Source organism: Amblyomma americanum, chromosome 5 (genome assembly GCF_052857255.1).
Source record: "Amblyomma americanum isolate KBUSLIRL-KWMA chromosome 5, ASM5285725v1, whole genome shotgun sequence".
Taxonomy (NCBI): Eukaryota; Metazoa; Arthropoda; class Arachnida; order Ixodida; family Ixodidae; genus Amblyomma; species Amblyomma americanum.
The window spans coordinates 48,596,680-48,619,899 of record NC_135501.1 but is presented as its reverse complement, the minus strand read 5'-3'; the positions used below and the strand labels follow the sequence as shown (position 1 = coordinate 48,619,899).

General features: G+C 48.1%; 1 protein-coding gene across 1 annotated transcript in view; it reads left to right on the top strand.

Moving 5' to 3' along the window:
• Nucleotides 1–804: 804 nt before the first annotated feature.
• The window catches only part of LOC144133845 (endothelin-converting enzyme 1-like), a 42,852-nt gene continuing 20,436 nt past the window's right edge, over nucleotides 805–23,220 (top strand). Inside the window, exons 1-2 of the mRNA XM_077666923.1 lie at nucleotides 805–1,881; nucleotides 14,767–15,228. Of these exons, the coding sequence (XP_077523049.1) occupies nucleotides 805–1,881; nucleotides 14,767–15,228 (1,539 nt within the window). The remainder of the gene's footprint in view (nucleotides 1,882–14,766; nucleotides 15,229–23,220) is intronic.

Genomic DNA, 23,220 nt, shown 5'->3' with positions numbered 1-23,220 from the left:
CTTAAATGTTTACTTGGATGCAATAAAACAAAGTAGAAAAGGTACAATTGTACTTGGGTGATGATCCGAAACGTTTATGATCTGGTAACTGCATTGCAGCAGGTAAAATATATGCTACTGACCAGGGTGAGGTGAAGTATGATACAGCTATTCCGGCGGATTCGACCTTTCTTGGGAGGCGTGAGGCTCCTTCCGGCTGCTTGTGCACCATAAAAATGTTGTATAGGTCGTCTGTTCACTTTAATTCCTGTGTGCTCTCATATTAACACACAAAGAGGGCTAGTACATAGTTCAGAGGAGTGCAGAAGAAACCTACTAATGGAAGTACCATCACTGCCGCATCATAAGCGGGCAGTTTGCAAAACGTTAGCCTCGGGAGAGATGGCGGTTGGCCATTGGCTGGCTAGTGACTGTGTGACATGGCGGTAAAGTTGTAGATAAGGCGAGCATCACGCTCGGTCACGGATGATCGCTTATCCTCCAATCCATACCCATGGTTTTTCTTGTTACGCGAACAAGTACTTCGATGCCGCAGAACAGGATATCATGCTGTTTAGAGCCACTGAAAACAAAAGAAAACAAACACATGGCTCTGCAACTTCCTTGCACCCCCTCTTGTGGACACCTGAATAGCAAAGCCCAAAATTTTGGAATGCCTATAAAACATCTACTCATTTTCAATGCTGCATATTACTCTGCCTTTTCTCGTATTCTGATATAATTTCAGACTACGGAAGTAATACTTACGATGACGAAGTTCTTAAGTGATACACTGCCATATGATGACATAATGGTCGTGGTGAGATGCATTGGTTTCGTGACAGGATTATCATCGAGAGCCAGCTAAACAGAAGCGTGCACCCGTGCGACGACTTCGCTGCCCATGTCTGCAGCCGCTGGGTGCCCCGTAAGGAGTTCTCCAACCTGTCCCGCTCCGCGTTGATGGACGTGGTCATGACGTGGCAGGCCTACGTGTCTGACACCTTACGTCACGGAGTTTCCCACCTTCCCGTGGGAAGAAAGGCGGCCTCCATGTTCAACAGCTGCATGATGCAGACGGGTTCTCAGGTTGACGTCATCAAAGAGTTCATGATGAAGCATGGCCTCGCTTGGCCGGAGGATCCCGTAGGAGGATCGAACCCACTGGAAGTGCTCTTCGACCTCGCTTTCAACTGGAACGTCAACCTATGGTTCTCGCTTAAACTTCTCTCCAGCACTGTGGACGACCACCAAAAAAGGCGCCTTTTTCTTGCTCCCTACGACCACCAGCAGTTCTGGAGGGCCATCTCCTGGCAGTTAAACAAGACGCGATACGAAACCGTCTACAGTAACTTCCTCAAGATTTTCGCTAATAACACGAACGAATTGTCGCCGGTGAGAGTCGCTGAGGACTACGACACGTTTAAGAACGTTTTTGAAGTCCTCATAGCATCACGCACCGGCAAAGGCCGCGTTCCTGCAATGTTCCCGCTGAGCCATCTAAACAATCACATCGAGGCTCCAACGGCAAAAGACCTGAAACCTGCCATCGAAAAAGCGCTGAGAATCGAGCCGCCCTTCACGATGGACGACCTGCTTCTGGTTAGTGACCTGGACCTGCTTAAACGGGTCCTCAAGATTTGCGGCGACGTGAAAGATCGCGTTGTGCGCCGCCAGCTCTCGTGGCTGTTCCTCCAGGCCTATGCTTCGGTGGCCAACCCGGCTGCCGTCCTCCGTATCCTGCACGGAAGCGAACACCGAGCGCAAGAGGAGAGGTTGCGTTTCTGCTCTGGTCAAGTGGAAGCCAGCTACAAGCTCTTGGTGTCAGCCATGGCCGCGGTCGCACACTTCTCAGAGGAGGAACGCAAACACGTCGACAGCCTTCTGGCCGCAGTCCAAAAGGTAAGCCTTCATTTCTCCCTAACCTCTATCCTTGTCTCAGTAAATATGCCCTGTTCACGAGCTGACTCGTTCACCTCATCTAAAATTCTACCAACACTCACTTGGAAGAGCCCAAAAAAGTGTGTTATGATTTGCCGTTTGGCGCGGACCACTCAAGCTTAAAGCACAGCACAAACCAGACGCGTGTTGCAAGTTTACGCACGCAGCTCTTTTTCGCGCCTGCCTTGTAGTCAACATCAATTATGCGCTGCCAGACGCAAAAACAGGACACCTCTCGTACTGAACATCATAGCTACTCGGAGTACGTTTATTCTGTGTATTTCTCATAGAAATGGGGGGAGACTCACAGCACCAGACAAAAAGCTACGATTAAGACTGCGAGCTGGCCTCATTTATTGAAAAATGATTAATGGGCGCCTCTCGTGGTCATCCACTCAAGAGAAGGTCAGGTGACAGGATCGTGAAGACAGTTGACGTATGCGGGACAATCACTGAATGTGGATGCTACCTCGGCATAATTCGTGTCCGATTGCCAGTCTCTGTCCTGGTATCCTCTCAAAAAGCTAGTAAACGATCAGAAACTGCATGCGGTTGGTTTATATATTAGTGTAACTATCAGTTTCTTATAAATCTTTTACTTTCCAATGTTACAAAACTATTTTTTTCTTTAAGTTCAGAATACAATCTTCGTAGTAGTTTTTGCTTTCGTATCCTGTATAATTATTACGGGAAACGTTGCTACAGTAATGTTTATTTTGGACTTAATAAACATCTTGTGTTATAGTGGATAAACTGACGTTTTAGGCCTTCTAACAGCCGAGTGTGCGTGGAGCCCTATCTTGGGAATGAAAAATGCTCAAATGAATAGAACAGAACAACTGCAAAGAGTACCAGCGGGAGATTTCGCTAACGAAAAATAAGCATCTAAAACCTGCGGGTCTTGCAGTGCCGGTACGTTTTAAGCAACTATTCCTTTTTCGGAACATTGGCCTTCAATTTTTAATAGCAGAATTCGAACAAAAGCGATACTCCTGTCATACAGTGTCTCCGTACGTCGGATGGAGGAAGCGCCCCCCTCCCCTCCCCTCTCCCGTTCTGCTTATGGAACGTGTAGGCAAAGATTTGGTGTTGTCGAGCAGCGAGGTCAGGGGCAGTATCCCATGCGCATGCTGCGCATGCTTGACCCACCGCATGCCTTCGGGCTCTCACCTTTCGGCTACGTGTGCCATCGGAGAGGCGTTTAGAACCGCTTGGGCATCACAAGATCATGCGTTTCACATGGTGACGGCAACAATTGCAAGAAAGGAAAGGCGGGAATCATGCAGGTCGTCGTGACGCACTGTCCTCATTCGCTCCCCCCCCCCCCCCCCCCCCCATCTTTGGGGCACCAACTTGAAGACCACGAAGCAGCGCAATTGACATGCACAGGGTGGTCACGTGATCACGGCTCGGAGACACGCGTGGGTCCTGGTTTGTGAGGCGTTTCACGGCTAAGATGTAAAAACCATTGGTGAAGAAATGCTTTCCCGCGTCCCACGGCTTCTGAAGCGCTGAGAGCGATACACCTCCCATAGTAAAATAAATTTTTATTAAAGCAACGCTTAGTTTATGGGGGTTTATCGCCCCAAAGTGACTGCGGCAATGAGTGGCGCCGTAGAGAAGGGCTCAGGAAATTTCGACCACCTGGGATTCTTCAATGTGCACTGACATCGCACAGTACACGGGCTTCTAGAGTTTCCCTTACCGAAATTCAACCGCCGCGGCCGGGATAGAACCCACGTCTTTAGGGGGAGCAGCCGAGCGCAATAATCAGTGAGCCACCACAGCGGCTTGTAAAGCAGAGTGATTTTAGGCATAGTTTGTTCTCTATAATTTGGACATACACTGCAGTTAGATACAAGGTTGTCGCGAAGCACGAAGTATGAGTTCGCACTGAACAGACGATAAAAGCTATTTCAGACGACATGAACGTTTTATATATGAGAAATGCCAATTTCCTAAAAGTGGAAGATAGGAAAAACATGCTTTAGTACACGGGTATTCTGGATAGCATATGCGAAGTTTGAACATAGATTTTTGTCTCTATAGCATTGCTTCATAGTAGGACACTTAACAAGTTAACACGTGTATCACTCTTGAAAAGCAGTAAAAAGACCAATTTTTGATCTTATGGAATTGTTACTGCGTGTTGCTCGCTTGTTAGGTTTTTTTAAAGATTTTTTCATACATTGTGCGAGAGCTCTAGAGCCTTGACTTATGTGCAGCCAGCTGGGCTTGTGAGTTGTTTTTACCTGCGGTATAAAACCTGACTCTTCTAGCCAAAGGTATGAGCAGCTTCAAGGCGCGCCGAAAGTGAAATGTTTGTTTCGCTTGTTTACAACAAAACAAAACAGCAACATTAAAAATCAAGTTGCATCATAACGTGCGGTGTATATAGACGGAGAGCGCGACTGGGATACATATAGAGAGCGTTTCGGCTGCATTATCTTAACAGAATCGTAATGTTGTTTTGTGTGGCTTCCAATTTAATTGTATAGGGTTACATTGGCAATTACTGTCGCATATAGCCAAGGCGCATTACTTTACGAGTCGTTTCTCTCAGTACCCGTAAATTTAGTCCTATACTTAAGAAAGCAAAAAATTGGTTTTGAGTGAGGAACGTGGCTATGTAATAATTCACGATAGTTACTGCCAGTAACTCGATTCTATGCAACTACATACTATACACTCGGTTCCTATACCACAAAAACTTGCGAAGTACTTTTATCAGTTTTTTATGCCTCACAACAGCACATATCGGACATCCTCTCCCCTCCGCTAATTTTATTCCTCACTAATCTTACGTGATCGTCGAGATTATCAAGCTACTTAAGTCTCTCTTCGTACAACGTTAGACTGCATTCGCCTTACATTGAATTCTATTGGCAGCCATTGTGTATCAACGCTTTTGGAACTTGTACCCAATAGTCCTTAACCAGTTAAACTACTTCTTTACATACTACATTACGTAATGTTGTGGGGACCTGCCCTGCAGCCCCCTGAGTTTGCTTTCCCGCGAGGCACCGTGCAGCAGCAGTCTCACCCCGAGGATGAGCGCGTTCCCTTGCCAGTTACATTAACTGGCAAGACAGGGCGCCAGCGTCGCTGCGCGGGAGACTGCTGAAGCCCGCCCGCGGTAGATGGGCTCTCTTCGGCCGGAATAATCGGCCTGAGCGGACGCGCCGCTCTTCGCCGACGGGGCTCCGCTCTTCGCCGACGGGGCGAAGAAGCGACGGGGAGACAGGCTCCCGTACTCGTCCCGTCCGGCCTGCGGAGTTTATATCCCTTGCCCTAGCGCGGGCGAACATTCGCTCGGAACCTTGCTGGTGAGTCGGACGCCCTCGATTCATTAGCGTACCTTGTTGCTAGCTGGCGTTATTGTTTCTGTAGCAATAAATGCCTGTTTGTGTCAGCCAATGTGTCGTTCCTTTGTTCCCCCAGAGCAAGGCCCGCCGTGGTCGGCGAGCGCTCGGTAGCGTACGCGATCACGGGGTGAGGTCCGGGCGGCTTTGAACCGTGTCAGCCGCGATTGAGTGGGGAGAAAGTACTTATCTCCCCATGTCAAACCCCACATCTGGCGCCCAACGTGGGGCCTGCTCTTGGAACATTGGACGACTGTCGGTTCGGTTCGAGGAACGCTCTTTGTCCGGACTTGACAAGTGCTAGGCCTAGAGTGAATTTTGATCGCTAGGACCTGCGGCATGCTTTCTTGAGTGCGAGGTGTATTGCGCTGCAGCATGTTTGAACTTTTCGACATGCTCAGCACATTTTTTTTTCCCTGGAGTTTCTTCGTGAGAATGACTTGGTCCGCATCGAGGGAGTTCGAGGCCTAGCGCCCGCGGAGTCGCCGAGCCCGAAGCGAGTGAGTACGGAAGCCGCGTGGGTGGTCCGAGTTTCTGTATATATTTTCTCTACTATCTCTTTTCCGACTCTGGGAGTCGCGGCTCCGGGAGCCGGGTGGCCTGGGGCCACGGGTGCCGCTACGAGCTCGCTGGTATTGCAGCTCGGCACCGGGCGCTCCGACACCGTCCGATACGGTGGGCGCCGACCGCTCAGAAGCTGCTTTGTGCAGTGAGCGGGGTAGGACCACCCCACAAAGCTGATGTCTCCGAACATTCGCTCGGAACCTTGCTGGTGAGTCGGACGCCCTCGATTCATTAGCGTACCTTGTTGCTAGCTGGCGTTATTGTTTCTGTAGCAATAAATGCCTGTTTGTGTCAGCCAATGTGTCGTTCCTTTGTTCCCTCAGAAGCAAGGCCCGCCGTGGTCGGCGAGCGCTCGGTAGCGTACGCGATCACGGGGTGGGGTCCGGGCGGCTTTGAACCGTGTCAGCCGCGATTGAGTGGGGAGAAAGTACTTATCTCCCCATGTCAAACCCCACAATGTACACAAAGGACCTTCTCGGTGACATTGTGAAAATGTGGCATTTAAAAGTTATCTTTTTGTAACGCAGTTTGCATACATTTATTTTTTAGAAGGTCAAGAGAAATACACATGAGAAATAAGAAGCGCTTTTCGTTTGGGCACCTTCGTGCGGCAACCGAAATGTCAAGAATTTTTCTCCTTTGATTGATGTCTCCCTTCACCTTCATATCCATCCGCGGCCAGGCAGGTATCCGTCAGGCCTTCGATTTTCAGTTATGTACATGATTCTAGATTATAACAGGAGTAAGAGAGGGTTCCGACTGCACTGCGTAATATTAACGGAAGGAGGTCTCCGCCTCCGCCGGCAGTCTCGTGGCGGAGACGGAGCGGTTGCTTCAGGGTGACCGGTGTGGGGCAGAAGTTCGCCCTCGATCCTCTCTTGCCGAGTGAGGACGAATGTGATTATAGGGCCGAAGAAAGCAGAATTTTCATTTGACTCATTCGGTTGGCATTGAAAAGGGGCTCTGGACAGACAGACAGTCAGCCTCCAAGTGTTTCCCGCCTTACATGAGCAAAGGCTACAACGAGCAAGTAGCACCGTTATATTTTTACGTTCGCCAGCCAACAGAGGTGATGATCTCTCACAGCTCGAAGCAGGCATACTATACACGTACGGGGAAGAATTTTCATAACAGCGTACACAATATGTAGGCATAGCTTTTTCGCACTGGCATAATTGTGTTCGAAATGCGGAAAATTCGATTCACCTGTGCGGTCTCGCATTGTATACCATCGTGCGACTAAACAAGGTCCGCAGCGACGTGAATATTGCTGCCATCTCTGTGAAATTCCGTTTCAAGCATCCTGGTCGAAGTGTCTGAGTAAAGGCCTACATTGCAGATGGGTCTTGAGTTTTGTGAGCAGTTTTCCCATGTTGTGGCCAGGTGGCTTAGCGCTGAGCGGCACAACTAGCTGGTAGAGGTTCGGAACAAATTGCCGATAATAGGTGTAGAGGCGTATGAAACGGCGCAAGCTACGTTTATCTGTCGGTTTGGGAATGCGCGAACAGCGGCCGTCTTTTTGGGGTCTAAGCTAACGCCTGTACCCTCACGATGTGGCCTAAAAAGTTTTAGCGTTTGAACGTAAAGTGACATTTTAAAGGCTTGAGAGCATGACCGGCTGAAAGGTCTGCCTCAGTGACAGCTCGCAATTGTTTCAGTTGCTCTTGAAATGTACGAGGAAAACCCACGACTTCGTTGAGTTCTTCGAAGCAAGACTGCCGTTTTAGGTCAGGTAGCATGGTGTCCATCATGCATTATAATATTCCAGGGACTGAACAGGGGCAAACGAAAGCACCATAAACTCTTACAAACCGCCCTGAGTTACAAGGCGAGCTCCTCGCGGTCGCGTTTGTCTGCCTCCATTTGAAGATAACCACTGCCTAGCCGAGTGACGAACAGTAGGTGGCGTGGGGTCGCTGGTGGACGGACTCATCAGTGCGCGGGTATGGACGCACACCCTATTTTAGTGACGTCGTTGTGGCGTCTACGCAAAGCCGCAGGTGCCGTCTTTCTTTTCGACGCGAACTGGCGATGCCCAGGAACTTGTGGACGTTGTATGACATCGTCCTGCTAATTGGCGTCGGATGGCTTAATGCTTCTTCAAGGATGAACGAAAGTAAGGTTGAAATTGTGGCATTTGGTCGTTTTCAACTATAATTCAGTGCTTAGCGTCGCCTGGCGGTCGTTTTTATACGGCTTGCCAAGAAGCATTTCTGACAGGTTCACGTCGCTTTTACGACTACAGAAGTCGTCTATCTCGACACAAATTTGCCGAGCGACTAGCAGCAATATGCTGGCTTTGGCAATGCCATGAGGGCCGGAGCTGTTATCCCACTCCACAGTGAAATAGAAAAATTGCTGATGGCCTATCTCTGCTAGGCATGGATATACGTAGCGAAAGCGCGGCGACTTCTGGATCGGAAGAGTTAATATATGAAACCCGTGCATTCAGTAGATGTGCGTTAATCGCGATTAAAATATAAGCGCTCGTGGCGGAGTGGTAGCGTCTCCGCCTAGAACGCCAAAGATCATGGTTCTATTCCCAGCCTCAACACAAGTTTTTTTTATTCAGTGAGTGTTCGGGGGTTTCAGTGGCTCCCCTAGATGCCGCCACCGAATACGTTGGTTAACGCGTAAGGGCAGTGAGGCGCGCGGAGTGACGTCATGCCACGTGGGCGGCGAGCGCGCGGCGTCCGCCCAGCTGCGGCGGTTGCTGAACAACGGCTCAAGGTCTGTCTCTGTGCCTCATCTGACCACCGCGGCAGCGAAATCGCAAGTTCGTGGCAGTATAGCTTGGCTATAAAACTGGCTTGCTCTTGTTGGCGTCTGACTAACGCGCAACTTTGCTCTGCGCCGCTTGGTGCCAGCATCGAAAGCTCGCTGGGTTAACCACGATGTGCCACGTAGTTGTGACGGCAGTCCAGCAAGCAGGAAGACAACGCAAAGGCTTCCAAAAAACTTTATTCGGCGGACCTGCACCCACAAAGAAAGCATGCTCGGCGGTCGTTGAAAAAATGCCTGAAGTTCTTGGCCGGGCTTAATTTAACGTTGGCAACCAACCTTCGAAGAAAGAAACCAAATGCAACTACAGCAATCCAGGAAAATGTGGAAGCTGTTTCGCGTGGCCACAATCAATCGAGATAAGTCTGTTCGCATCTCGCGTCGCAAAAAAATAACAAAGCGCGAAACAACAAACAACATAAAGACTCACGGCAATATCATGTACCACCATCAGTACGCTTAATAGGGACACTCGAGCGCGCGTCTTCCATTGACGATAGGGCTGCTGGGCGTCGGCCGCTTGGCCTTAGACAATATTAGGGTGGAAGCACGGCTGGTCCAGAAACGATCTTATGTAATTGAACGTTCTGAATCCTGAATTTAGCCTCGATTGGTTAGTGAGGATGGCCTCGAGTGACGCGTTGTCAAAGGCATCGTTTAAGTCTAATCCGAGGATAGCTCGCGTGTTCTTGCTTTTGGGGATTATATCTTCACTAAGTTGAATCATGACGTCCTGCGTGGACAGTTGGGCTATAAAACCTAGCATGCAGTGGGGTAGGAAGTCTGTTTAGAACCACGTGTTCCATTAGTTTCCCTAAACAAGATGTAAGGGAGATGGGTCTTAGGTTTTCGGCTGTTAGCTTCTTGCCTGGTTTAGGTATAAATATGATTCTGGCGGTGTTTCCATTCTTGAGGGATTTCACCCTCCTGCCAGAGTTTGTTGATTAGGTCAGTTAGGGCAGTCACTGACGGAAGGTCTAGATTTCTCAACATTTTGTTGGTGGCGCCGTCGGGTCCAGCGGCTGATGTCGTTTTTATTTGGCTCATGACTTGCAATACTTCCGCCGTGCTGTATTCCTGGTCTAATTCTGGGTTCGGCTCGCCCTTATACCAGGGAAGGGGGTTGGTGGATCGCGTGGTGTTTAGATATCTATGCTTGAGTTCTTTGATCGTCTTTTGTGTTACCTGCATGTTTGTGTGCTACTTGAGCAAGTCTATTGCGTTGAGCCGATTTCGTCTGTGTGGGGTCGAGTAAGTGTCGCAAGCCACCTGTTTTTCTTACCCAGGTGCCCGTTCATGCTGTCCCATACTTGTCCCCACTGCTGTCTTTCCAGCTCGAACGCGTACGCTTCTCAGCTGTTATCCTCTTTCTGAGGGCGCGATTGTGTTTTTGTTTTTTCCACCTCAGCTGTAAGCTCAGGTGGGCTTCCCACATGTGTTTCAATTTGGGGTCGGTCGTGTGTTGCGAGGTCATCGCCTCTGTGTCCTCTGTGGTGGCTTTTACATCTTCCTTCAAGGCGCGGGTCCACTCGTTCAGGTTGCCGATTTCTTTCGGAGCTGTTTGTTCCCTAATTTTGCGGAAGCGGTCCCAATCTTAGAGTCTCGTTTTTAATGTTGGAGTTTTGTATGGGGCCGGCTCGAAGGTTGTTTCATTATGTAGTGGTCGCTTCCTAACGTCACCATATGGCTGTCCAAATGGCTTAGTTAATGTTTTTACTAAAGACAAGATCGGGGGTTGTGTCCATGCTGACGCCATTGCCTATTCTAGTAGGCATTTTGACGTCATTAAGGATCGTCATACCCTCGTCTTGTATAGACTGCCATAGCGCCGTTCCTTTACGTGCGCTATCCGGTATCCCCAGGCCGGGTGTTGCGCGTTGAAATCGCCTACCACTACAAGTTGGGATTTCCCTGCTAGTTTTAGGGCCTTACGGATAATGTCGGAGGTTACTTTAGCTCTGTCCTTGGGCGAACTATAGATGTTAGGAATGTAGACTTCTCCATCCCTTTTTCTACGCGTGGGAATTTCCACTAGCGTGTGCTGGACCTTTGTGTCTTCGATTTCGTGTTGTATGGGGCGATGTTGCGTTAAAGGAAAGTGGTGGTGACCGAGACACGTTTTTCGAATTCGTGTTTGGGGGAATGTAAGGCGTGTAACCCGTTGATTTGATCGGGTAACTGGCTTCTTGTTGCGCTATGACATCCTGTTTTTCGGATAGCTGCTGAATAGGGAGCTGCAGGTTGCCGAGTTTGTTTTTGTAGCCCCTACAGTTCCACTGCCTGATATTAATTTTATGAGCTCGAGGGACCATACTCAGTTGTATAGGAGGGCTTCGTTGCACTTGCTGCACGAGCATTTGCACGGTAGCTTCTAGAGCCACGAGGCGGTCTAGAGGCGTTAGGCGTTGTAGGATTTATTGGAGGGTCTGTCCGACTAATGAGAGATTGGCTTTGGTTTCCTGGTTGTCTTTGGTTTCCTGGTTGCCCTACACAGGGCGGTCGATACCATAGAAACCTACGTTAAAACGGTAGGACTAGAATGTTCTCATCCCAAACCGGAGCTCCTAATTAAGAGACATTCCGAGATGACAGAAATCCAGCCTCCCGCCAGCCACATAAGCATAAAAGTAATTAGACAAGTAAATTACATCCGAATCCTTGGAATGACAAGCGAAGAGAACCGCCAAAATGCCGAAATAATGGAAAAATTAAACGCCTCAGTTCACCAAACCATTCGATTGATTCGACGCATAGCGAACAGGAGAACAGGAGTTAAAGAAAAATATCTTTGCTGGTTGGTGCAAGCCTTTGTCATCAGCGGGATGAATTACGCCCTCCCCTATCTACAGTTATACAACTCCGAGAAACTCAAAATTAAAGGACTCATCAGGCAGGCCTACAAGGCAGCCCTAGGTCTACCAGTCAACGCCTCCACTGAGAATTTACTGCTACTCGGCCTACACAACACGCTAGACGAATTGACTGAGGCCCATCGTAGAATGCAGGAGTTCCGGCTCACTACAACCAATGCGGGTAGAGCAATCCTGGAAGCGCTCGGAATAAACGCGGAACCGCTCAACGCGGATACTCGGAAAATCTCGTCCAGATTCCGAAGGAGAATCATGGTAAAACCATTGCCGAAAAATATGCACCCCGTCAGTCACGAAGGAAGACGCAAGGCCAGAGCAAAAGCCCTAGCTAAGAAACTTGAGGGCCGACAGGACGTAGTCTACGTAGACGCGGCAGCTTACCCAACACCCGAGAAAGCATTCTCGATAGCCGCGGTGACCAAGGAAGGCCTGCTCAGAGCAAACGCGACAGTACGCACCAACTCTTCAGAAATAGCCGAAGAAGCGGCAATCGCCGTGACGTTGGCAAACCCGCGAGCAGAAGTGATTGTCAGCGATTCAACAGCAGCCATTGGCAATTTCGCCAAGGGCAGAATATCTCCCATCTTTTTGGGGATTCTCAGGAGTTACCCGAAAGGCAGGATAGACGTGGAATTGGTTTCGGTATCGGCTCACTCGTCAAACACGAGGAACGAGGCAGCCCACGATAAACCTCGAGGATCTATCGGCCGAGCTGTGGATGCCAACTCGGACGTCGAAATGACGAGAAACTGCCTCAATACCTACCATGAGATTACTCAGCATTACAGGCTAGAAAGGCTAACCTTCCCTGCTCCGCATAAAAGCCTAAACAAAGAACAGGAGGTAGTGTGGAGAAAACTTCAAACAAAAACTCTCCCTAATACAGCTGTCCTAAGCCATGTGTACCCGGATAGATTTAAGCCGGAGTTTCGCAAATGCGGCGGCAAAGCCACCGTATACCACATCTTCTGGGACTGTCCGAGAGATCCCCCACCAATATCGCTCAAGAAGCTCGCGCCTCGTGGCCCGTAGGAGACCTTGTTGCTCAGCTCCGATCTGGAAACCCAAGTACAGGTGGTGACGAGAGCCCAAGCGGTCGCCGCCAGTCTCCACTGACGGACACCTAACAAGATGAACAAACTCATTTATAACTAAAGCCAATAAAAAACGTTTTCCAATCTAAATACCAGAACCTTTCTGAGGGTCGTGGTTAGCTGGCTGCTCATGACAGAAACATGAGCCCTGGTATGTTCAAGTGCGCTCACGTCATAGCGGCTGGCAGTGACTGGAATTTCGGGGGAAACTAGTATTTCACAGCACGTCGTTGAGGTCGTCGGAGGGGATGATCAGGATTGACGTCGCTCCGGAGTCGGAGTCGGCAAGTGAGCGGTACTCCTAAGTGTGTTGTGGTCTCTCACCGTGACGGGTAGAGGTGCGTCCAATAAAAATCCTCTTCAACCCATCCCCAGAATGAGCAATAGCGAAGGAAATGGCCTGACTTCTCTCAGATGTAAAAGAGCGGCCAATTGGTTGACGTGTGCCACACGCGCTGTGCTTATATAAAGCAAGACGTTGGTAACGCTTATAGGCGGAGTGCAGGTACCGCAGGGAGAATTCGACTCGACAGCAGGTCGGAATACTTTCGGCACGGGCGCAAGCCTACGTAACGTGCCGTGTATCTATAAATCACGATATACGGCTCTGGGTCGGGTGCTGGCGGTAGATGCTTCGCTCCCTGGATATCGCGACGGACGACATTGGCTAGAGCAGCAGTGTTTGCCGGCGGAGCTTTAAAGCGGATTTTTTTGCAGTTTTTCGCTTACAATACAGCGCACAAGCTCTTGAAGCCACTCGTCCCATATGGCTGGCACTGAAGCTCAGTAGTGCGTGCCCACTTCATTTCCTTCAATGGCTGTACTGTGCACTCCATTCCAGCAACAGAGGTTTCGTGGTCGTGGCTTATTCGCTTTAATCCGCGGTGGTTATTGGAGGGTCTTTGTTGAGGCCTGAGGTGGCGAGCTTTAATGGAGAACCTTCTTCATCGCGGGCGTGGCAGGTTCGGCCCCATTTAATAATCTTGTGATGTCCTCCATGAACATGGCGATGATCTCGTTCTACTGCTATAATCAGGAGGGAAGGCGATTCCACTGTTTTCCTCTCGCTTGGTCGTGCTCAGTATGGTATCAACTAAGTGCAGAAAGCTTCCCGGTTGGTGAAAGAAGCCTCATGGTTTTCTATCCATGTCGTGGTCGAGTTCTACGGCGCAAAATAAACTTTCCTCAACTTACGCTTGTCGTGCCCATGGTTGAACCCTGCCACAAGGTCAAAACTGGCCAACCAGTATTCCAGATCCGCCAACCTTATGCTGTGTAAAGATGGCGGCAAACGAGGCGGGAAGCGTACAAACGTCAGGACACTTCTGAGCTGCTGAAATGCCCAACTGGCTGTAGTGGACGTCATGGCTTGTACCGCCGTTGTCATTTGCCCAAAGTCGGCTTCCAAGGTTCTCCGGCCTCGCGCTGTGGCGGCTCGCCTTGCGGACAGTGTTTTGTCCATGCGTCAGGAATATTGTCGAAGTGGTCTTCGGGGTCAGCGTTCATGAGATTATACGGAGCGCTTCCTCCAAATATGTCACCGAAAAACGTAACACTCAACATGAGGGGCGTTTACTCGCAAGACGTTCGCAGCATAACAGCTCGCACCAATGAAGAAGGCACTAAGCAACGCGCCAAGTCTCACAAATGGGCCGAACAATGTTCCCGGCAAAATGCAAGCAGAGTAGAAATACGCCTCCTTTTGTAATGGGCTGAGATTTGGTTTCTTGTGCGATGTTTTTAGGAGGCGGAAAGCCCAGAAAACTCGCCAAGGTTTTCTTTACCGAACGAGCACAAGAGTACTTTTTCACTGAACTACTAAAAGCAACTAGTGCCGTAGTATTCATTACTGTGTGGCACAGATGTCAAACATTCGATGCCTGCAGAGAATTAAAATTGCACTTTTGAGAGCTTTCAACACATGTGGCCCGGTCAGTAGTCTCATGGGCTCTGAGTGTTCAAAAACTACTCTGGGGGCCGATATTACACACCTTACGTGTCACATGGCAGCAGCAAAGCACTAAATTCATCACTGGTGATGACGGCGTCTTGATAATGCGCCCAGGCAAGCAAATGGTTGTTTTTAACGCGCCCTAGCGATTCAGAATTGATCTGGCGCCTACGGCTGTGAGTAATTTGCTGTTGCCTGACTCCATTCCGCTCTGTACCAAACAGACCATGCGCGTCTGCCCGCCCTTTGCGCAGACTGCCGTCCGCAAGGCATCCGCTGTGTCGTGGCTGGACAAAATCACTAGACAGATTGCGGCCGAGAAGCTCAGTAGCGTTCGCACCGTGCTGTGGCCAGCCAAGAAGTTCCTCACGGCGCAGGGTCTCGAAGAGGCGTACGCCAACTTCACCGACCACGCCTCTTCTTTCGCCAGCTTCTGGATCGAGACACGACGAAGCCAGCGTGCTCTCGTCGGTACTGAGGCCGGCTTGCAAGAGCTGCTAATCGGAGACAGCATCGCTCAGCCCTACGCCCAGTATGAGCACGTGATGAACCGACTATCCCTGTCGCTGGGAGCTCTGGTCCCGCCACTCTACTACAAGTCCGGCACAAAGGCCATGCAGTACGGAGGGTTGGGCTACTTCTACGCCAAGGAGCTGGTCGGAGCCGTGGACATCGAAGGTGTAAAGGTACGCCTGATGCAGCCATGAAAATTCTGTTATCGTATCGCAACCATAAGTAGCTGGAACAAGAGAGGTCACAGAAAAAATCAATGCTTATTTTCGGGCCACAGCGAAAGAACCTTAGGGGAGTTCGATCAATGATGTGTGTCAAATGCCATCAGAAGACAAAATTCTTGCATTAGGTGTGTACGTAGCTATTGAAGGAACATCCAAAAACCAACTTCAAAACATCTGCTTCGGCACCTTCTCGATTAAGAACTATAGCTCAAATACCCCAGAACTTATCACACATTCCAACTTGCGTTTATGGTACATGATATTCCTTTACATTTGCTCTTGTCCGTTCACTGAGTCTAGTGCCCTCGAATGTCTGAAATGCATGAAATACTGCCTGTTGATTTGCCGGAAACATACGGTATATTATGTGGTTTCAATGGCCGATCCGACACATATGCTATGAGGGACGGATAAATGAAGTGCGCCAGAATAGATTAGAACGGCTGGGGTTCTCTAAAGTGCGCTGACATCACAGAGCAGAGGGTCGTTTTTTATTTCGTTTTTCGTTTTTTTATTTCGTATTTCGTCTGCATCAAAACAAGGCAGTCGGCTACGTGATTCAATTCCGTGACTTTCGGATGAGCAGCCGAACGTTAACGCCCCTTAAGTACCTAAGCGAGTAGGAATTGCGAACTGCGCCGATATGAACGGTTGCCACTCACCTGGATAATGATTGGCTAGTATATCAGTGGAAGAAAATATTTTTCAAATACGGCTATCAGTAAAAGCACACAGCAAAGCAGGTTGGCGAATTTTGATAATATAAAACGGGGTTCTAGCGTGATGAGACGACTGAAAAATGTACAATAGGCTCCACGGCCTACGTTAATTTTGTTCCGCTCTCGAAATCTTTCTACTCAACAGGCAGCGCCTTACACACCATGTGCACTAAACCAATCCCTGGACTGGAAGATAGCAAGCAAAGAAATAGCAAAAAATCTCTTTCGTTGTCTCTTTGTCGCTCAAATTTTTTCCGCTATCTCACAAGCCTGCAGCTCATAGTTACCAGTAATTAATCGATTTTTTCCTTCGTTACATCAACAGCAGGATCACTGACGTAGTTATCTCTATCGTCGGAGATCAAAAAGACGTCAATATTTTTCAGGCTTTTCTGCTCACCAAACTTACGCTACATGTGTGTGCAGTCAAAGAGTGGCTTGCAAGATTGCTCGTGCATGCAGCGGTACAGTGGTCAGCCAGAATGCCTCCTCCAGTCATCAAATGTACTAGAGTGCAATGCTCTCACAAGCGGTCAATATCACAGCATTCGGTCTGGTTGAAGGATTTTCCACGGAAGAGTGGAATGCTGTGTGCAACACCGACCTCATAGGCAACGAGTGGCGTGGCTTGCATTTACTCTGCTGGCAGGCCCTCTATAGGCATCATTTATCAGGCTCCACATGCGTGACAGCTTACTCAGTACTTAGAATGGAACAGGGACACAACAGTTTCCGTACATCATGCAGAGGCTGTGAGACAGCTGATACCAAGAATGTACTGGGACCGGTCGGGGCTGTAAACGTGCGCTTTCTCTCTGCTTGCTACGCTCACCGTAGTTTTCGCGAATCTGGGTTTCCATCGCCTACGTCGCGCTAGAGATCGAACAAAAGTTTGCTCCGGTCCTTCTATTCCATAGAAAATTGACTCGCCCGCGTTTCCCACTTCGTACCAACTCCTGATCGTCTGCTAGTTGCCCGAGCGCTGCCAGCCCAAATCTTCTTCGCGGCTCTGCGCGCGGGCCGCTCGAAACCACCCAGACACATTCCAGCACCTAGCACCGCGCTCTGGCAACTCGAACTCGCCGGCAGCCCGCAGGAAACCCGGGGGGTGGGGGGATAATCAAAGAAGCCAAATTTGAAGTTTTGAGCTGGTGGCGTATCTGGGCACCCACAGGTTGCGTAAACGCACTGAGGCAGTAGAGGAGCTGTTGACAGTAGGGGTGGGCTCACTTTTCGAATGTCACATCACAGTAAGGGTGGTTTCACTTTTGGAATATAACATCATAGTTCATGGCTATGGGCACCAGATCAAAAGATGCACTTTTCAAAGACCCAGTGACTGAAGTCTTGGGTAGAACTAGCAGCTAAGGAGCAGCAGAGTGGAGTTGAGACGGCGGCGAGGCAAGGGAGCAACATGAGAGATACGACATGCTTGTGCTTTTTTCTTCATTTAATTGTACGCGACTACGATGTCGTATCTTGGCTTCGCATTTTATACGTTGCCAAAGACTACGCCCTTGCTAAGTTGAACTCGGAAATATTTCTGCGAAAAAATAATTTACGCATGCCTTAGGCACAAAAGAGCTTAAGACTGATGCGGGCCATCAACGCTATATTTTATATCAAAATTTAAACCGACGCTGGAATCGAGGCACAGAATCCATTCCCGAACACGAAAAGTGCAAACTGGAGGCCTAAAATGCTCTTCTTCATTAAAACCGTTCACTGAAATTGCCCCCAGTGGATAAGTGATTATACCCAATAAATTTAAAGAAACTTCTGACTTCATAACTCTGTGTTATTCTTAAAGGCTACCAGCATGGAGTAGTAAAATAAATTCCTGACGCCCCAAACAGCTAAGCTTGAGAGAGAGGTTTTACCACGGCTTAACACAGATTCAACTTTTTAGGGCTCATCGCACTCACAAACTCAGATCATTTGATCAGCTGCAGTTTGCTGCTGTTCACGCACTTTCTCCTACGCACACACTTTCTTTGCATCATTACGCCCAGTACAGACTTTCCCCGTATATGACCCATGTTTCGAGGTTTCTCCAGGGGCAGAAAACTCTGGATATAATTTCGGTTTCAACTGCTTTACAGCACCTGAACACTGGAGGAGGCATAATGTTTAAAACATTAATCATTTGCGCACTAGCCGCGCGCATGAACACAGCCGTATAAGCTAAGGCAGTGGCTGGCTTCGAAAAACGACGCTACTTTGTTTTCTCCGTCTGTTGTTCGAGTCCGACTTGGAGATGGTTTCTTTTTGTCCAGGATAACGTTTCCATGAAAAGGGTACGACGCTTCAAGTTGCTTTCCACCTAGCGCTAGGGGAGCAATTGGCACTGGCGGCTACACTGGCTGGACAATGGTATATACCGAGTGTCTAAGGGAAGGTTTAAAGTTATCTTAAAATAAGGCGGCTGTAACAGCTAGGTGAATTGTCCTAAGTAGCAATCTGGTTAAGTAATTTATAGGCGCCTATTTGCAATTAGAGATTTATAGCTTGTCAGGAGCCATATTAGCCACATCGGCTTTTAAACTTTCGAAAACGCGATTTTCGTGGGCACTGTGGCTCGACAAAATCTGGCTGCATCGTGGGAAAACACTCGCGTTTTTGAAAACCATGCAGGCAGTACAACCTTTCCAGTGCACGTAACCAGTCGAAAAATCCAAATTTTGTAGAGCCTGTAGTCAAGGGTCTGACGGAATCCCGTCTGGTCGGGATGGTACATGATACTAGTGAGTCGCACCGACCAAAAATTAAGATGGGATGACGTTTCGGCTCCCACACGGGAGCCTTGTTCACAATGAGGCAAAACGTTGCGGTGATGCCTTTTTCATGCGGCGTATATGCGATCCCAGGCATCTCGCGTAGATAGGTGGCAAATTCCCGTCATTTCGATTGATATTATGCGCTGTTGTTTGGATGATCAGCGACTCAAGATAGAGCCGCGATTTCCTGTCTTTCTCTTTGGCGACCACACGTGCCTCTGCCCAGTTGATAGCCACAGCTCCAAGGCTAATCGCGTTTTAAAAATTCCAGAAACTGAAACGGCAATTACTAACCGCGCTATAAATCTGTAATTGAAACTAGGTGCCTAACTCTACTAGTTAAGAAGTTTCATATTAAAAATGAGCTAACTAGCCTACAACTTCACATGAGTCACCGGCATTCTGGTGCCCACCAAAACTATGCTGAAAAAGCGATATTTCCACTTCAAAGAACCTATTTGTGAGAATTACTTCAAAGCCTTCTCTGAAACAACTGGCATAGCAAATTTCCTACCCCCGACTTCTGTACAAGCTCGTGTCAGCCTTCCTCTGTGTGTTTTCAAGCGATAGCTTCAAGGCTTCCGTTCAGCGCAAAAGACGGCGTCAGCGTTATGGCGAAAAACCCACATCACGAATATGATCTCTGGAATAAAACTAATTGAAAAGCGAACTTCTGATGGGAATTACAGTTCGAGGCAGGTCTCAAACAACAAAACTACAGCAAGAACTTCGTTCTACCCAGAGAAAACAGTTCCTATAAAGTAAGGCGCGCTACCATGTAGGCTAAGCAAGCACCTTAGTTAGGCAAATACTGGGTTTTATGAGTCTGCGGTGTTGCATTTCATGTGAAGTATCTTCGAGTGTGCGCTAATGAGTAAGTGTATAATTAGAGAAATTCTAACTACCGAGATAGTAATTAAGCGACTAGCATTGTGTATTTGGCGTTTCATATCGGCTTTGCCAGCGCCTCCTCTAAGTATAGAGGCGGCGCTGGCTTTACTTGAAGTGGCCTAGCGGCGCCCACATGCGGCGACCAGCGGAAGAGACTTGCGATCTGATGTAGTACGCCGCTGCCTCAGCAGACGGCGCTAGCAGTGAAAAGTTTTCTCATTCCGGACCTTGCGTCCGAGTGGAGCGCTTCTTCGTAACTATGTGACTGTGTGTGTAGTACAGTGAGCACTAAGCAATGTGTGTATATGTAGAACCAGCATTGTGCTCAAAACTTCTGCGTGGAAGAGTTCAAATACAAGAACGTGGCAACTGTATCGTGAGAAGTGTTTGAATGTGAACAAAGAACAGCGTCTGTGTGTGAAAAGAATCCGCTGAAGGGAGGCATTAATTTTAATTGCCTTTTGTTTCCATCAATGTACAATCCATTGTGGATATAAGGTAAAAGTTGCTCAGAGTAACTTGACGGGCCTTAAACCCTGTTTGGGGGCAGTAGGGGCAGGCACAGCGCTAATACATAAACAAAGTATATAGTTTGCTCAAACTTAGGCTATCAAACATAAAGTCACTATAAGCTATGAAATACAGTTTACACATGGGCAACAAAACTAGCAATAGAAACATTTGTGAGATAAATCCTCAGGAATAAAATATTAATGAATACACAATTTAAAGAGGCGGATACCCAACAGAAATATCATTCAAAATAGCACTCTGCTTTGAAAACAGTCGCAATGATAGTGAAAAAAATGAAGCGATACCTCAGCTCCTATTCAAATGTCACAGAACTGTTCGTACAGTCGTGAAACGGGACAGCAAGACGTATCTATGTTATTGCGCATGAAGTTGTTTAACAGGCGTAATAAGCGGTGATGTAAAATTTGGAAATTGTAGCCAGTGCGAGGATGTGGCACGCGAATGTGGCATATATATCCACTATAAAAATGGCTTATAGATTTTCTATGGACTTTTTATAGACTGTACTGCCTTCCTAGAGGTATTTCGTTTTGTCTATTCATAACCTGTAGGCTGCCTAAAGACAAAAGTTTACTAAAAGTGTACGGCCATAAACATTCTTATAAGACTGTCTATAGAATAACCTTTAGGTTGTCTATAGATAGTCTATAGAACTTATAAACAAAAGTCTATGGACGGCTTGTAGACTAGCTGTCTAAAGAAATTTCTGCAATGGTACGAAGGAACCCAGCAGTCGCCGAAAGCAATGCGCTTAGGGGAATGTGTCTTCTTTAATTTCTGGTGTGAATCAATCTTAAGTTATTGCTGTAATTATTTTATCTCTGGACGAACATTGATAAGAAAGCAGAAGAGAAAAATGAATGTGGATTAGCTCATCTAGTCCAGAATATGTAAAGCGAAAGCTGTCGGCGTTCATTGTGTTCATTGGCGTTGGCGTTGACAACGTACTAGACGGCGATGATTTTCAGGAAAGGAAGGGCGCATATCTGACTCCCTGGGTCAGTGGACGCCTCAATCGCGCTTTGAAGTACGTGGCGGTGGCCAGAGAGAGATGTGGGCTGCATGCATTAGCGCTGACAACGTTGAGGCTGACACGCGACACTGCAGCAATAGGCCGCAGCGTTCATTCGGTGACCAACCTCTCGCGATCGAACATTAACTGCCACCTGCCGGGGTGGCAGGGCAGGCGCGCTTCGTATCCAGTGTGCGGAACGCAATTAAAGCAGGTGTTTGCAGTTGTACACCAACACCACGTGCATGAAAGCGAGATTGAGGCACTTATCACGCGCACAACCTGGACACTTTTCTTATTGTGTAAATAATTTGTGTATATTACCTCTGCCTCTACCCTCTCTTATTATCCCTTCACCTCTCTCATTTAATTTCTACATTCTGCCTGCTATCCTTTATTTCCACTGCCCCAGCTCCGGTACTTCAGTTTCGATGGCAGATGCCAGGCCTAGCATAAATCTTTTCCTTCCTTTCTGTTTTTATTTTAATAATACCACTTACTACTACTACTACTTACAATCGACCCACGGAGCCAGTTGTGTGCCTTTCTTTTCGTGAAAATGAACGTCCTCTGCAACGCTGTCAACGCCAATGTACCTAATATACGCCGGCGGCTCACTTCTTTTGTTTTGTTTTTAGAAAAGGAAATGACACAGTAACTGTATCCCATATCTCGGTGGTCACCCGAACAGCGCCGTAAGGGAAGAGATAAAGGAGGCAGGGAAAGAAGAAAGGAATGAAAAGTAAATTTAAAATTGAAAACTAGATTTTGAGGAAAGGCGCGGCGCGGCGCAGCGGCGGAACAACTGTGGCTCGGTGCAACTACTGGCGCATGCGCAGTGGCGACTAGGGCCGCTTACCCGAAGTGCGCCGCTGACTAGCCTAGTGTAGCTTTTGCTACAAAAACCACCACATGCCGCCGGTGGGCATGTGGGCGACGACCACCGATACAGAAAAGTACCCTACGCACAAAACAGTATAACGCAGAACTTAACGCCAGTTGCCCACTCCGCTAAAGTTTGAGTGCCAACAAGCCAGCGAGTTGCCTTAGACAATTTTTCGTTGATCTCCTCTGAGCACGGGCAGCAATCAGTAGTACGCCCATTTCTCGGGGTCACATGTTTTCCCAAGCTTCTGATGCCACGCCTTAAATATTGCTTCTGGAAATACTTTAATACAGACCAACTCAGATCAGATTCTTAGACGAAATGCAATAGGTGTCTGATAAATTTTTTGATGGGTTATCTTTTAATAGCACTGTCATGTAACGTAGTCACTTAAAAATTAGGTTAACGTCAATTAAAATTCTCAATTTTTTGCTAGTAATCGCATTGCCGTGACAGCGATAGTTTTAGGTTGCTTTAGGCGAGCGCAACAAACGCAGCACACGCGAGACCATCATCGTCGTCTTATGCTGAAGATAAAATAAATAATGAACTGATCCACGAGTGTAACCAGTCAGACCTGTTGGCTTTGTTGAGTACGTAGGGTGACCGGATCTCTTGGGTCGCGGATTGAGTGAGTGTGGCACGAAGCCAACGAAACGACACACAACTGACAAGCTGCCATTTTGTTTTAATAACGCGGAGCAAAAAAAAAAAAACGAGAGGACGAGAACAAGTGTGGCTTCGACAATGTGAAACGGAGATAACGCACCAACGGATACATGGCGCCATCTCGTGGCTGGCCATTACACTACTGACACTCCCCCTTAATGGACTGTCATTGCGCCCACAATTTTGATGCGCGAACATTCAGAGAGCTTGACAGTCATTTTTCTTTTTATGGCCTTCGTGAAGAAGTCGGCACAGTTTTTCCTCGCTTCGACGTACTGGAGTTGTGACTTTCCCTCTTCGACCTTTTTTCTCAGGAAGTAATACTTAAGGTCAATGTGTTTGCTTCTATCTGAAGTAACTTGACTTTTCGCAAGCACAATTCTACCCTGGTTGTCAGCCATTAAAATCTGTGGTTCGTGGATGAATTCGTGCGCATTAAGTTTGTTCAAGAAT